The sequence below is a fragment of the Balaenoptera borealis genome (genome assembly GCF_965194805.1).
Source record: "Balaenoptera borealis genome assembly, chromosome: 4".
Taxonomy (NCBI): Eukaryota; Metazoa; Chordata; class Mammalia; order Artiodactyla; family Balaenopteridae; genus Balaenoptera; species Balaenoptera borealis.
The window spans coordinates 73,852,070-73,866,958 of NC_138861.1; the positions used below are offsets into that span (position 1 = coordinate 73,852,070).

Below are 14,889 nucleotides of genomic sequence, written 5' to 3' on the forward strand. Positions count from 1 at the left end.
ATAATTACCATATGGCCTAGCAATTCCACTTCTAGGTGTATATTTACCCAAGAGAAATAAAAACATATGTCTACACAAAAACTTGTATATGAATGGTCACAGCAGCATTACTCATAATATCCAAAAAGTGGAAATAATCCAAAAATCCATTAACTGATGAATAGATAAACAAAATGTTGCTTACCCATACAAGAGAGTATTACTTGGCAGTAAAAGGAAAACAAGTACTGTACATAGGACATGGATGAACCTTGAAGACATTATACTAAGTGGAAGTAGGTAGCCACTGAGGGCCACATATTAGATGATTCCATTGATATGAAATGTTCAGAACAGGCCAATCTACAGTGAATTGTATGGTACATCAATTGTGTATCAGTCAAGCTGTTACCAAAAGAAGTTAACGGAAAAAAAATTTGATACCCTTACAGATTAACATGAAGGATCAACTAAGGATAATTTACCTTTAAATTCTTCGTAATGAAACAAATTGCTTCTGCCTGTGCAACTCACCAAAATAGGCATAAATACTCTAGAAGCGCTAGTAATTTATCAGTCACACATATGGGCAAAAACGTCATCTTTTAAAGTAGAATTTGTGAGGACTTCCCTGGTGGCGCAGTGGTTAAGAATCCACCTGCCAATGCAGGGGACACGGGTTTGAGCCCTGGTCCAGGAAAATCCCACATGCAGCAGAGCAACTAAGCCCATGCACCACAACTGCTGAGCCTGCGCTCTGGAGCCCGAGAGCCACAACTACTGAGCCTGCACGCCACAACTACTGAAGCCCGTGTGCCTAGAGCCCGTGCTCCACAACAAGAGAAGCCACCACAATGAGAAGCCCACACACCACAACAAAGGGTAGCCCCCGCTCGTTGCAACTAGAGAAAGCCCACACGCAGCAACGAAGACCCAATGCAGCCAAAATATAAATAAATAAATACGTTTAAAAAACAAAAAATGAATGCACTAAAGTAAAATTTGTGAACTGGTTAGATATCAAAACCACAAAATGAAAACTCTTTTGATTGAAGACTCAAATGGAAATCCTCAGCCCCCTACCGTGATGATTACCTATAAAAAGCGACTCAGAAGTTTGAATCTTGGTTGTATGTGACCATGGGCACATCACTTTAGGCTATCAAGCCTGAAGTTCTCCCTCAGTAAACACCCAGTTTTCCTCAGTAAATTGTTCTGAAGATTAGCAGAGAGTAGAAGAAAGCACCTAACACTGAGCACTCAATACAGGAACATAAGACACCCACTAAGTGAACCTGAAAAGTAGGCTACCTAAGTGAGAAATAAGAAACAAGCGATTCCTGCTGATGATCACTTCTTATCTCCTCTGCTCTTCAGCACTAGATGTATTAATTTTTCCATAAATACAATTTTCAGAACCATGCGTTTAATACCACTGATACTCTCAGAATTTACATAATCAAAATACTATCCTTCTATTTATACACCAACAAATTGTTTTGAAATTTTTTTCTTTTAAAAAACCACAAATTAGGTAATACTGGGGGAAAAAGCTTTTTAAAAGTATTAAGACAGGGACTTCCCTCCTGGTGCAGTGGTTAAGAATCCACCTTCCAATGCAGGGACGTGGGTTCAATCCCTGGTCCGGGAACTAAGATCCCACATACCACAGGGCAACTGAGCCTGAGCTCCACCAACTAATGAGCCCGTGTACCACAACTGCAGAGCCCACGCGCTCTGGAGCCCCTGCACCACAACTAGAGAGAAGCCCACACACTGCAATGAAAGATCCCACATGCCACAACTAACACCCAACACAGCCAAAAATAAAATAAACAAATAAATAAAAATTTTTTTTTTTTTAATGTATTAAGGCCAGGACTTCCCTGGTGGTGCAGTGGTTAAGAATCCGGCTGCCAATGCAGGGGATACAGGTTCGATCCCTGGTCCAGGAAGATCCCACGTGCCATGGAGCAACTAAGCCTGTGCACCACAAATACTGAGTCTGCACTCTAGAGCCCGCGAGCCACAACTACTATGCCTGCGTGCTGCAACTACTGAAGTCCGCGCACCTAGAGCATCTGCTCTGCAACACGAGAAGCCACCGCAATGAGAAGCCCGCGCACCACAGTGAAGAGTAGCCCCCGCTTACCACGACTAAAGAAAGCCCATGTGCAGCAACCAACACCCAATGCAGCCAAAAAATTTTTTAATTAATTTAAAAAACACATAAATAAAAAAATTTTTTAAATAAAAAATGTATTAAGACCAAATAAGTTTAACACTAAAATGAAATGAGATATGTACAACCAATGTTAGCTATGTAAGTCATAACCTTATTGTGGAAATAGCAACTTTAATGTGGAGAAAAAGTTCAGTAATGAATGATGAAGTATATAAAATACAGCCATTAAAATTAGTCACCTAGACTGTAATTAAGTGAAACGAAACCACTATAAGAAAAAAAATTAAGAAATGGCAAAAAGTAGAGATCCTATTTAAAAAAAAAAGTATACATAAAAAATTGGAAATATACAACAAAACTGAAATTTTCCCAGTTCTCTCCATTTTCCTTTTTTTTTTAAATTCTAAAAATTCCTTAGGGCTTCCCTGGTGGTGCAGTGGTTCAGAATCTGCCTGCCAATGCAGGGGACATGGGTTCAAGCCCTGGTCTGGGAAGATCCCACATGCCACGGAGCAAATAAGCCCGTGAGCCACAACTACTGAGCCTGCGCGTCTGGAGCCTGTGCTCCGCAACAAGAGAGGCCGTGATAGTGAGAGGCCTGTGCACTGTGATGAAGAGTGGCCCTGGCTTGCCACAACTAGAAGAAAGCCCTCGCACAGAAACGAAGACCCAACACAGCCATAAATAAATAAATTAATTAATTAAAAAAAAAAAAATGAGACCCCTTAATGAAAGTCAATTTAAAAGTGAATAATTAAGGGGTGTTGGGGAGAAATGGGGAGCAACCACTGAGAGGGGTTTCCTTTTGGGGTGAAGATGTCCTAAAATTGACTGTGGTGTTGGCTGCACAAGTCTGTGAACACACTAAAACCAATGCATTCTAACTTTCAATGGATGAATTGTGTGGGAGTGGAGTACATCTCAATAAAGCTGTTATTGAAAAAAATGAATTGCCAAATATGACAAAATATTAATAACTGTTGAGTATAGGGGATGGGGACCCATGGGTGCAGCAGGGCATTCTCTTTACTTCTGAAATGTTTGAAATTTTTCACATTTTTAAAGTGTTTCATTTGGGGGGTAGAGTACACTTATAAACGAGATAGGTCCTCTTACCTGTATGAGTTCGAACATGCTGAACATAATTGTTTTTTCTGTCTGAAAAATAGTTGCATTTTCCACATGTGTATACTTTCCTTGGAAAATGGTTTCTCAAGTGTTTCCTCCAGTGATATTCGCTTACTGTGGTGTACGTGCAAATGATGCACTTGTAGACTCGCTCATTGTCCCCGGCTCGGGTGTGGTGTTTCAGGTGAGCAGTATAGTGATCATAGCGATTGGTATTGTAGCCACAGCGGTCACAGCGAATGGGGCCCTTGGAGAAATCTCCCTCTTCCCCAGTGGAAGAGCCACATTCCCTGGCTTTGGCTTGCTTCTCTGCACTTTCTTCCACAAAAAATTTCTTGGCACTATGAACTCGGATGTGATGCACAAACTGTTCTTCAGATTCTGCTTCATACTGGCATGGTTTACAGCGAAAGGGCTTGGTCTTCAAGTTCTTGCATTTGTCCTCTGCTACAGGTGTTTCCCGAGGAAGATCTTTATTTGCGCTGTACGGTTCTGAGGCAGCTGACACCTCAAACACAGGCCGTGGTTGGACAACACTGAGTTCCAAACTCTCCAGTTCCATGTTTTCCAGCCCACTGGGCTCGCCTTTTACCTCAGGAGACTCCTCGAGTCCTTCTCCATCACTATCTGAAAAGTTGTTATCCCCAACAGGCATCAATTCTGCCATCTGTCTTTCTTCGCCAACCAGGTAATCACAGCAGCCGCCGTTTACTTCCCCAGTTAAGGCCACATTTGCCAACATGATGAGCTGAGGCGCAGCCAGTTCAGCTCTGGACAGATCAGGCAAGTCATACATGTCGTTAGGCAAGGCCATGCCCATGGTGCCACTGCCGGTGAACAGACCTCCTCCTCCGGAAGACTGCCCCATTACCTGGGTGGCCATAACGGTGTTCTGCATTCAAAACAAAACAAATAACATGAAAGCACCAGTTTAAACACAACTTTTACTGTTCTAAAACCACAATATCACTGTAATTCTTCGTAACTTAAAAAAATACATTTTCCCATATAATCTTTAAACTCAATCAGCCTCATTAACTACTGAAAATAAGCCTTTACAATATTTTGTAATTCCAAATTCTCTTTACTGCAGTCATCAAAAAAATTTCTATGACCCCCTACAAAAAATTCTATCAAGTGTTTGACACAACTCATCCATCTACTAGGTCTACCACTGGCTTGCCTTCGCTCAAGCACTTTTACTTTTTCTAGTGGAAAAATATAAGTAACCTTCATTTTTAGTGCTAATTAAAATTTTATTTTAAATTCCGTATATGAACAGTAAACTGCTGTCCTCTCAAATCCCCCTTCAAAAGTTTACTGGTCTGAATCAGAAAGGGGAAAAAATCCAAAAGCTACCTGTGCATTTATTAAGTACAAACAGCCTGAAAAGCAGAAGCCTATAGTTAGTGAATTGAAATTCATATGAACTCAACTAACTCCAAAAGAATAAACTACAGTTGACCTTTGAACAAGAGGGTTAGGGGCACCAACCCCCAGTGCATTTAAAAATCTGCATGTAACTTTGGGCTCCATAAAAACTAGACTACCAATAGCCTACTGTTGACCAGAGGCCTTATGGATAACATTAACAATCAGTTAACATATATTTTGTATGTTATGTGCATTATATAATAGTGTACAAGATGAATTGCGCTTATCAGTATCTTTATCAATATTGTATTATATGATGCAAAATACTGTAGATGTTATACGTATTACTAACACTAGGTATCAAAAGAGAAAAGATAATGTGAAAAAGAAATTCATACTTATTTACAGGTATAACGATTAATGCACTGATAAAGAAGCAGCAGCAATATGATTGCTTTATGGTAGTCTATTGTAATCAATAGGACTGCTTCACAGTAGCCTAGCCTATATGCAAATGAATGAATCACAAAATTTTTAAGCATACAGTATAAGGCATATTCATAATATAGTATTGGAAATACTGTTTTGTTTTAAAAAACTGCATACATGTGATGATAGGCTGATACGCTCTCAAATTATAAGAGGCATACTGTATTTTAATGTAAGTATTTAAAAGCAAAGTTATACAGCAGTAGAAAAACTAATACATTATTAACTTCATATTAAATATGACCTTATACCTTTGTACAAGTTTTGCACACAATGAATACTTAGGTAATGACGATGATGACACAATGTCTCCCAGCTCTTGCTATACGAGTACTAGATTTTCACAAGACACTCACACACATACCCAACAGATAAGTTTATTAACTGAATGGCATGATTATTTACTATTCATTAAGTGGAAGTGGATCATCATAAAGGTCTTCATCCTTCTGTCTTCAGTTGAGTAGGGTGAGGAGGGCGGGGAAGAGGAGGGGTTGGTCTTGCTGAGTCAGGAGTGGCAGAGTGGAAAGAGGTAGAGGAAGTGGAAGGGAAGGCAGAAAGAGGTGCAGAGGCAGAAGAGGTGGAGGAAGTGGAAAGAGGCCGGCACTCTGTGTAACCTGAGGGAAATACATCTTAATTTCTGTCTGACTTTTTTGCTTTTCCACTTCTCTAAAAATGTTTCTATAGGGTACCAATCCTTCTTCAACCACTGGCTTTAGTTTTAGTGTCTGTATCACACAAGGGTCCAAGTCATAAAAGAAGTCAAAAGTAGTCTTCAACAAAAGGAACCCTGCTGTCAGACTGTCTAATGTCAATTTGTTTTCTGGCACTGCTTCTTCCATGTCTTTTTCCTCATCAGCTGGCACCGGCTCAGAAGCACTTATCTCCAAATTGACTTCCATTAATTCCTCTGGTATGGTGTCTATTAGCTCTTGAATATTCCCAAGATCTGTATCTTGAAGCCCTTCACCGCCCCCCCCCCCCATCTTTTTGCCATACCCACAATCTCTTTCATGACTTCCTTGATTGGCTGTCGTAAATCCTGTGAAGTCATGCACAACATCTGGACAGTTTTCTCCAGCAAGAATTTATTGTTTTAGGCTTGATGGCTTTCACAGCTTTTTCTATCACAATGATGTGATCCTTCCAGACTTTCATGATGTTCTATCAGGGTTGTCTTTCATAGCATTGACAATCCTTTCATAGAGTACCACATGTAATGAGCCTTCAAGGTCCTTACAACACCTCGACACAGGCTTCATTCAAAGACGTTGTGTTGGGGGACAAGTATACCACTTTGACACCTTCAATGTTGAACTCATGGTTCTAGGTGGCCAGGGGCATTGTCCAATACCAAAGAACTTTAAAATGCAGTCCCTTACTGCAAGGTACTTCATGATCAGGGACAAAGCACTGATGGAACCAATCCAGAAAAGTGTTCTCATTGCCCAGGCCTTCTTGTTGTACAATCAAAATAATGGCAACTGGTGTTTATCTTTTTTCCCTTTAAGGATAGTGGGCTTCAGGAGTTCCCTGGAGGCCTAGTGGTTAGGATTCCAGGCTTTTGCCGAGGAGCAGGTTCAATCCCTAGTCGGGGAACTGAGATCACGCAAACCGTATGGCGTGGCCAAAAAAAAAAAAAAAGGATAGTGGGCTTAGCAGCTTTATAGATAAGAGAAGTCCTGATCAAAAAATCAATTTGCACAAAACATGTTAGTCTTCAATCAGCCTTAAATCCTGATGCTCGCTTCTCTTTCTTACTAATGGATGACCTTTTTGGCAATTTTTTCCAGAGTAGGGCACATTTCTCTGTGTTCAAAACCTGGTTTAGGCATACAGCCTTTCTCTTTAATAATTGTGTTCATGGCATCTGGGAACTCAAAGCCGGTTCTGGTATCTTGATATTTTTTTCTAAAATTACCAAACTATCCTCTGCTGGCATTAAATTCTCCAGATTTAGAAACTTCACATTCCTTTTGCTTTAAGTTGTCATATAACTTCTCTTTTTCTCTAATCATATTAGACTCTATAGGTATGCCTTTCTTATAGTAATACTATACCCACGTAAAAGATGCATTTTCAATATGAGATAGAAAGGCATTTCGAAAAAGTGCAAGTCTTTCATGTCTGCTGGCAAAAATGCAGAGACAGTTTCCAAATTTCCTTTTCTTTTTTTACAACAATCCTTACACTGGACTCATTGATCTTGAAATGGCGGGTAACAGAAACTACAGAACTCAGTTTATGGTACATATCAAGCAATTCAACTTTTTCTTCTAATGTCATGACTTTACTTCTTGGGAGCATTTCCAGCATCACTAGAGCACTTCATATGGGTCCCACGGTGTTATTAAAGGTTTCTGGTATCACACTAAACACGATGAAAAACACTCAGGAACTGCGAGAGGTGACCTTTTTTTTTTTTTTTTTTACTGCAAACACAATTTACTGGAGAGACCAACTGCTCACCCAGAAATGATTAGACTCACAAGACGTTTTGAGTGGAATACCTGCAACACTTGCACTCACCAAAATAGCAAAAAGAGGCAGCTATGAAATTATTACAGTACTACAGTATGGACTACAGTTAATATTATGCAGTTATGAGTTACTGCTGCATCTTTACATTTGTATACATTTCTCTGGACCAGAATGGTGCCATGTGTGGTCTGTGTTCGTGTAATTTTTGATAAATTTTAACTTTTTATTAGATTTATATATATTTTATGGTAGCAAATGATAAAATACACTATTATCTACATATACTTTATGCACTCATGAGGTAACTTTTTCTAAATTTTTTCGATATTTCTAGGTTATGTGTATCATCTGTAAATTTTTTCAAAATGTTGCAAATCTCTAAGAAACTTTCCAGTTTATTTATTTATTTATTTATTTATTTATTTATTTATTTATGGCTGTGTTGGGTCTTTGTTTTTTATGCGAGGGCTTCCTCTAGTTGCGGCGAGCGGGGTCCACTCTTCGTCGTGGTGCGCGGGCCTCTCACTGTCGCGGCCTCTCTTGTTGCGGAGCACAGGCTCCAGACGCGCAGGCTCAGTAGTTGTGGCTCACGGGCCTAGTTGCTCCGCGGCATGTGGGATCTTCCCAGACCAGGGCTCGAACCCGTGTCCCCTGCATTGGCAGGCAGACTCTCAACCACTGCGCCACCAGGGAAGCCCTCCAGTATATTTCTTGAAAAAAAAATCCACATATAAGTGGACCCACACAGTTCAAATTCCTGTTGTTCAAGGGTCCAATGTACTCTGAAAACGTACTTAGTACCATTAAAGTACCACTTAGTTTCTTTTTTTGATGATGACCTATTTCAAAGTAAACAAAAGTTATGGACCTTTCTTCCTGTGAAAAGGGAAATTTGGTGTATTCAAAAATACACAAATGAAAATACAGAAACTTTCAAATCCCCTAATAAAATAATTGGACAACTCATCTCCAAATCAGTAACTTTCTTGCATTGCGCTTGACTTGGCCCACTTGTCTGGCGGAGCCATAACAAGATCACCTTCAAAACGTGTTGGGGTTTTTTTATAAACTGTCTTAACCACGCTACTTTCCAATCTAAAAGGTGTAATTCTCAAATTAGGTGTTCTCCTGCAAATTAGAAAAAGCAAAATAGGTGGCAAAGGCTAAAAAAAAAAATGTTAAACCCAAAATGCAAAAAGTAATCCGTCTCACCCAAGTGCATAAACACAAACCGGTTGAGTCATAGGTACCAACAAAAGTTGGAATCAAATGCCATCACACAAAGCAAACGCTGTCCAAGGGTTTAACGTAACAGCCCAGACTACTCGCTAATTTCTAATTCTTCCCAAACCCTAACTACCATCCCCAAAGGGATTTTAACGTTGGTCGGGAAGACTGTCCAAGCACAGTCCGAAAGCCCAACGTGCTGCGCGAATTCCTACGTGCTGCTGCCACCAGCGCCTGCCTCGGCGGCGGCATTCCTAACTGAAATAGGCATTCGGCCATTTTCTCAAAATACGTACCAAACACAAAGCAGCTCTTTGCAAACTCGGGAGCTCTCGCTTCCTCTCGGCTCGGCCCGCTCACTGCACCACTGACACACCAGTTGCCGCCACACTCGTCCTGAACCTTTCCCTGGGCTCCCCAACTAAAGACTGCAAGACGGGCAAACTCGGGGTGCCGCTGGGCCAAACCAAGTCTTCCCCAGTCCAGGCTGCCGCCTCCTGGCCCGCGCGCCCGAGTCCGGGAAGAGGGAGGAAAGTTACCGCGTCGCCGCCGTCCCGGCTGCTCGCCGGCCCCAGGCTCGCCCTCCGCAGGGGGCCGAGGAGCCGCCGCGAGCGCCCTCCCGAGGCGCCGGGCCCCGAGCGCCGGAGGGGGCCCCCCCCGCGCCCCGGAAGTTTGCGGGTTCACTCCCCCACGGCGCCCCGCGGGACGCGCGCCCCGGCCCCGCCGACGGCGGCGGCTAGGTGGCCCCGCGCAGAGGGCCCCGGCGGCGGGGCGGCCCGAGCGCAGAAATCGCTGTCCAGCCCCATTGGCAGAACCGCCCGAGCCCCAAGCTGACTCAACCCTCCCGGCCGCACTCAACGGCGCCTTCCGGCGAAAGGGAGAGGCCGCAGAGGGAGGGGGCGGGAGGACCGCCGGCAGGCCAGGAGCTGCGGCGAGACCTGGAGCAGGAGGAGCACGAGAGGAAGTTTCAGAACTAGGGCCCCAAGCAGCTCCGCTCCTGGCCTCCCGACAAGACTCCCAGGGACGCCCGGGCCCGCGCGGAGGCGGCGGCCCGGCCTCAACTGGGGAGGGGGTCCCGGCGCCGCGCCGCTCCCCACCAACGACCCCGGCCCAGCCCCCGGACCGCGACGGTGTAACCCGATCCCGCTCAGACGCCAGTCCCCGCCCGACGCGGCCGCCACCGCTGGAGCCACAGTATCTGCAAATCAGCCCTGGACAGCGCCTCGCTCCGCGTCCTTCCGCGCCCTCCCCCTCCCGCGGCCACCGCCGCCACGACCGCCCGGCCGGCCCGCCGCCCCCACCCGACCGTCTCCCAGGCCGCGCCACGCTTACCGGCCTTCCTGGGCGAGGAGGGGCGACGACCCGCGTCGCCGCTCCTTCTCGGACTACTTTTCTTTGTTGCTGGAGTTTCGGGGGAGGGGAGGGAGAGGGCGGAAAAGTTGGACGCTGGGGCAGTCGAGGCCCACGAAGACCCAGGAGAGGGGCTGCAGAGAGTGTTCAGGCCTCCGGCTCTCGCCCTGCCGTCCCGGCCGCCGCCGCCGCCTGGGGCCCCGGGCCTCGGCGGCGCTTGCTCTGCTCCTGCGCCGTGAGCTCTCGGGAGCCGCACATTCCAACACAGGAGGCTGCGCCGCGCACCCGGCCCGCGCCGCCGCCGCCGCCGCCGCCGCCACTCCCGGGACACGCCCCCTCCACCGCCCGCGCGCGCCCGCGGGACACGCCCCCTCCACCGCCCCCGCGCGTGGCCGCCTGGCGCGCCCCGCCCCTGGATGAAGGAGGTTGCTCTGGGCCCCGGCAGTGCTGGGGCCGCGCCCACGGATAGCAGACCCTAACCTCCCCAGACCCCCAACTCTGACCCTTAGGTCTAAAGAGAAGCGAGCCCGCCTCCCTTTCTTGATTTCCATCATAAACATCAGAAAAGTTAACTCCCAGCCCTGGCGTGCATGCATGAGAACAGCACTGTTAAAAGAAAAATGTATAAGCTTTGTCATCCTCCCTTTCAAGTCTAAAGTGCTTGAAAATACCTTTCAGAATCTCTTCAAGTCGCCACCCTTAACTAATTAAGCTTCGTTTTAAGCTTCTACGTAAAAAATGCCTTCCAAATTTTAAACTGTAAGCCAAAAAAACGCAGTTAGTGAGTTGTGAAAAGAAAATATTTCAGGAAGGTCGTGGATTCAAAATTGTGAGAATGAGGACAGAGGGGACAAGTCCCTAGACGTGGAAGGTCATTGCTGAGCCTTCAAAGCACTATTTCAGTGTAGCTAGCAATTACCCTCAGATTACAGAGGGTATAGAGGGTGGTGAGGACGTGGAGGCTGCTTCCTGAGCAAGTTTTGGAGAGTAACCTGCTTCCACGTTTATAAAGTGGGGTAACCCATGCATGCTACCTGGTACATAGTAATATGCTAGAGAGAGAGAGAGAGAGAGTAGTTTCATGCCCCCTTCCCTTCTTTTTGTACCAGAAATGCCTTAGATGTCTTAAATAGCAGCTGTCCTCAGAAACTGAATGGCTCCCTTAAACCCCTTAGTGTGGCATTCGAGGTCCTGACTACCCAGATCTAGATAAGTTGGACTATCAGCAGTTTTATAAAAGAGGTAGGTAGCAGCAAGTGCTTTGGGGGTTTAGAGGAGGGAGATAGTTTCTAACTAAGAGGATCTAGAAACGTCACAGTAGATGATTATCTGATCTGGCCTTGAGAACTGGGAGAATTTCAACAGGTAGAAAATAAGGGAAGGAACATTATACACAGTGAAAACAGCAAGCTCAAAAACCTACCTGAGACTTCCCTACCTCCTTCTCAGGCTCCCCCAGTTCCTTCTCTTTAAAGTTCCTTCACTTTCTTCTCTTAGGAGAGAGCTTCCAGACTCTCTGGTCTACTCCTCAGTAGACCTCTTTTCATAACTGTTGACAATGTTATTAATTAATGCAATGTCAGATGCAAAATGGAATGAAGGTCCTATGGTGCTTAACCACCAAAGGTTTTGATACTTAATATCAAATGCAAACTCTCCCCATGAATCAAGAAGTATTCACCTTCATTGATCCCAAAAGAAAAAGAAAAATGCAGAAGGGACCGGTAAAAAAAAAGACAGAGAATGGGGAGTGGGGGGAGTGTAGAAAGAATGAAAGGAAGGAAGAAAGGAAAGAAGGAAGAAAACATTTGTAGGCCTGGTAATAAACTTTTTTTTTTTTTGGCCACACCACATGGCTTGCAGGAATCAGAGTTCCCTGACCAGGGATGGAACCCGGGCCCCTGGCAGTGAAAACACCAGGTCCTAAACACTGCACCACCACGGAATTCCTCAAACGTTTCTACATTTATTCACTTTAAAAAAAATTTTTTAAACTAAAATCTAATTTGAGGATGCATGGGTTTTTTAGATGCTGTAGCCCAGGGAACAATTCTGTCCTCTATCAAAGCCCTCAAAAATGTTAACATTCTTTCCCTTTTTCATGTCCAAAAAGGCAACATCTCTTTTTAAACTTACTAGATAAATGTCCTTCATTCCTCAGTCTGACTGCTTACTGGAAATGTTTTATTAATTGGGAATTTATTCCCACATATTGTGATGCAAATAGATGAATGGCACATCAGCGGCTGCATTCATTTAAAATTAGCGGAGGCCCTTGTTCAAGAGATGGCATATTCAGAGTGACCCAAATTATCATGACATGAAGGCCACAGGTCAAATTCAAAGCCAAGTTACAAATCAATAGAAACTTTCCATGGAGAAGCTGGTTCTATAAACTAATTATTAATTGTTTTCAAGAAGCTCTCTATTACTTTGCTGCATCCAAAATTTAAGATCTTCTGCAAAATAAAGACTTTAAACTGTCACTGATTTCTGGTTTTTAAAATCTGAGCCCATGGATTCTTTCCCAGAAATTTAATTCATCATTTAAAATTTTTTAATTATCATATGTTCTTAGTAATATTTTTCTCTAGAGAGTCACTTCATAAGTTTGGTTAAATATTGTTTTGAGCTTCTATGCTTTTTATTCCTGACCATGATTTGCTTTTTCTTTAGGAAGAGCTCAATTTGACTGAGCTCTTTTTAATGTTACACAGAAGTTCAATAATCCACTTTAAATGTTACATCTTACTCAAGGTTTGTGTTGATTAAAAATTAGGGTACAACATCTCCATCCTGATGTTGAAACGTTATGGTTCCACTATCACTATCACCAGCCAAAGAGGTAACATTGGACGAATACCTGGGACCTTTCTCCCATTCTTCCCTACATTTCCAGCTTGCACCTCCAGGAGTCTCCTCCAGATATAACTGATCCTGTAGGGATTAAAATCTGGCTCTGAAATTTGTGTTCTCTGAGTCAGCACAATTTCCATTTCTCATTTAGTTCACAGTGACTTACAATAACTTAACAATAACTTACAATAACTTAACAATAACTTACAGTAACTTAAAATATTGCTTTGTGCTCTCTACAATCTTATTCTGAAACTTTTGGTGACGGTAACAAAAGTTGTGATGGATTTGAGACAGAAAAGGAAGGGGGCAGGGCACAACAATTAAAAGAATGATATAACCATTAAGAAGATCAGGATATGGCAGAAACGGGTTAGAACCTACTAGGCCAAAGATGGCAGAAGATTAGATTTCCAGTAGACTTTGAGCCTCATTATATGTTCATTGTAATACATTAGCATGCTAAATGAAACACACACAGGTGCCATCACAGTTCCAAGGCTGACCATAAAGGCCAAAAAGTGGGTGGTGTCCCGATTCCTGGAAATCCCTGCCCCTTTTCCAAGATAGATAGAATATTCCTCCCACTTGTTAGCCTTTGAAATTACCCAGTCCATAAAAAGTAAACACCTGCACACCCCAGGGCCTCTAGCCTTCTGAGACAGCCCCCACTCCATCTATGGAATGTGTATCTCTCTAAACAAATTTGCTTTCACTTTACTCGCTCTTGAATTCTTTCCTTCGAGAAGCCAAGGACCCTCACTTGGCACCCGTCCCAGGAACTCACCGGGGACCTGGGACATGACCATCCTCTCCTGCCCCATTTTTCCGGCAACAGATTAGACAGTGCACTGGCCAGATAGGCTAGAGAACGGTTTCTCCTTCCCTATGTTGCTTTGAGAAATCACTGCTCTTGACTTTCTTCTGTAAAATGAAGAGGTTGCACTATTGATGGCTAAAATTCTCAGCAGCTTAGAAGTCTAAGGTGATTTTTTTTTCAATTAGTTTTTATTGGAATATAGTTGATTTACAATGTTGTGTTAGTTTCTGCTGTACAGCAATAAGGTGCTTTTTATTCTGTTAAAATTTGAATCTTGGGCTTCCCTCGTGGCGCAGTGGTTAAGAATCCGCCTGCCAATGCAGGGGACACGGGTTCGAGCCCTGGTCCAGGAAGATCCCACATGCCGTGGAGCAACTAAGCCCGTGCACCACAACTACTGCGCCTGTGCTCTAGAGCCTGCGAGCCACAACTACTGAAGCCTGCTCGCCTAGAGCCCGTGCTCCGCAACAACAGAAGCCACCGCAATGAGAAGCCAGCGCACCGCAAGGAAAAGTAGCCCCGCTCGCCACAGCTAGAGAAAGCCCGCACGCAGCAACAAAGACCCAACGCAGCCATAAATAAATAAATGAATTTATTTAAAAAAAAAAATGAATCTTGTGCAGGTATTTCCTAGAACATATACATAATATATATATACTATACATATTATATATAATATATATTATATATATTAGTTCAATATACCTGGCAGCCCTAGTTTCTTCTTTGTAGCTTCTTCTGACCTCTGTGGGGAGACCCACCAGTAGGCCTTGAGCCATACTGGCTTCAAGACTGACGGTGTCTGAAGACAGGGATTTAAGGCCTGGTCTAGTGCTGTTGATGGCAGCTTCATCTACCCTCGCTGCCAGCTGGGCCCCGACCTTTTGTTCTGGTTCTGGCAACTGGAACACAGTGTCTTATCCATGACAGTATCTGCAGCTTGAGCCACAGAGGTGTTCCCTAAATGCTGAGGGACGGGAAGGAGGTGAGCAAGGGAGCT

At 44.0% G+C, this 14,889-nt stretch overlaps 1 protein-coding gene across 4 annotated transcripts in view; it reads right to left on the reverse strand.

Annotated features, from left to right (window-relative positions):
- LOC309627851 (RE1-silencing transcription factor-like) overlaps window positions 1–14,889 on the reverse strand; it is a gene marked incomplete at its 5' end in the record, with an annotated part of 40,433 nt that overhangs the window by 14,840 nt on the left and 10,704 nt on the right. The window contains 3 exons of one of the 4 annotated variants that reach the window (XM_082390120.1): window positions 3,281–4,184; window positions 9,160–9,360; window positions 10,196–10,292. In XM_082390120.1, the coding sequence (XP_082246246.1) occupies window positions 3,281–4,175 (895 nt within the window). Of the gene's footprint in view, window positions 1–3,280; window positions 4,191–9,159; window positions 9,361–10,195; window positions 10,360–14,889 lie in introns of those variants that run through there. The other 3 variants (XM_082390121.1, XM_082390119.1, XM_082390118.1) reach the window with 3 other exon arrangements.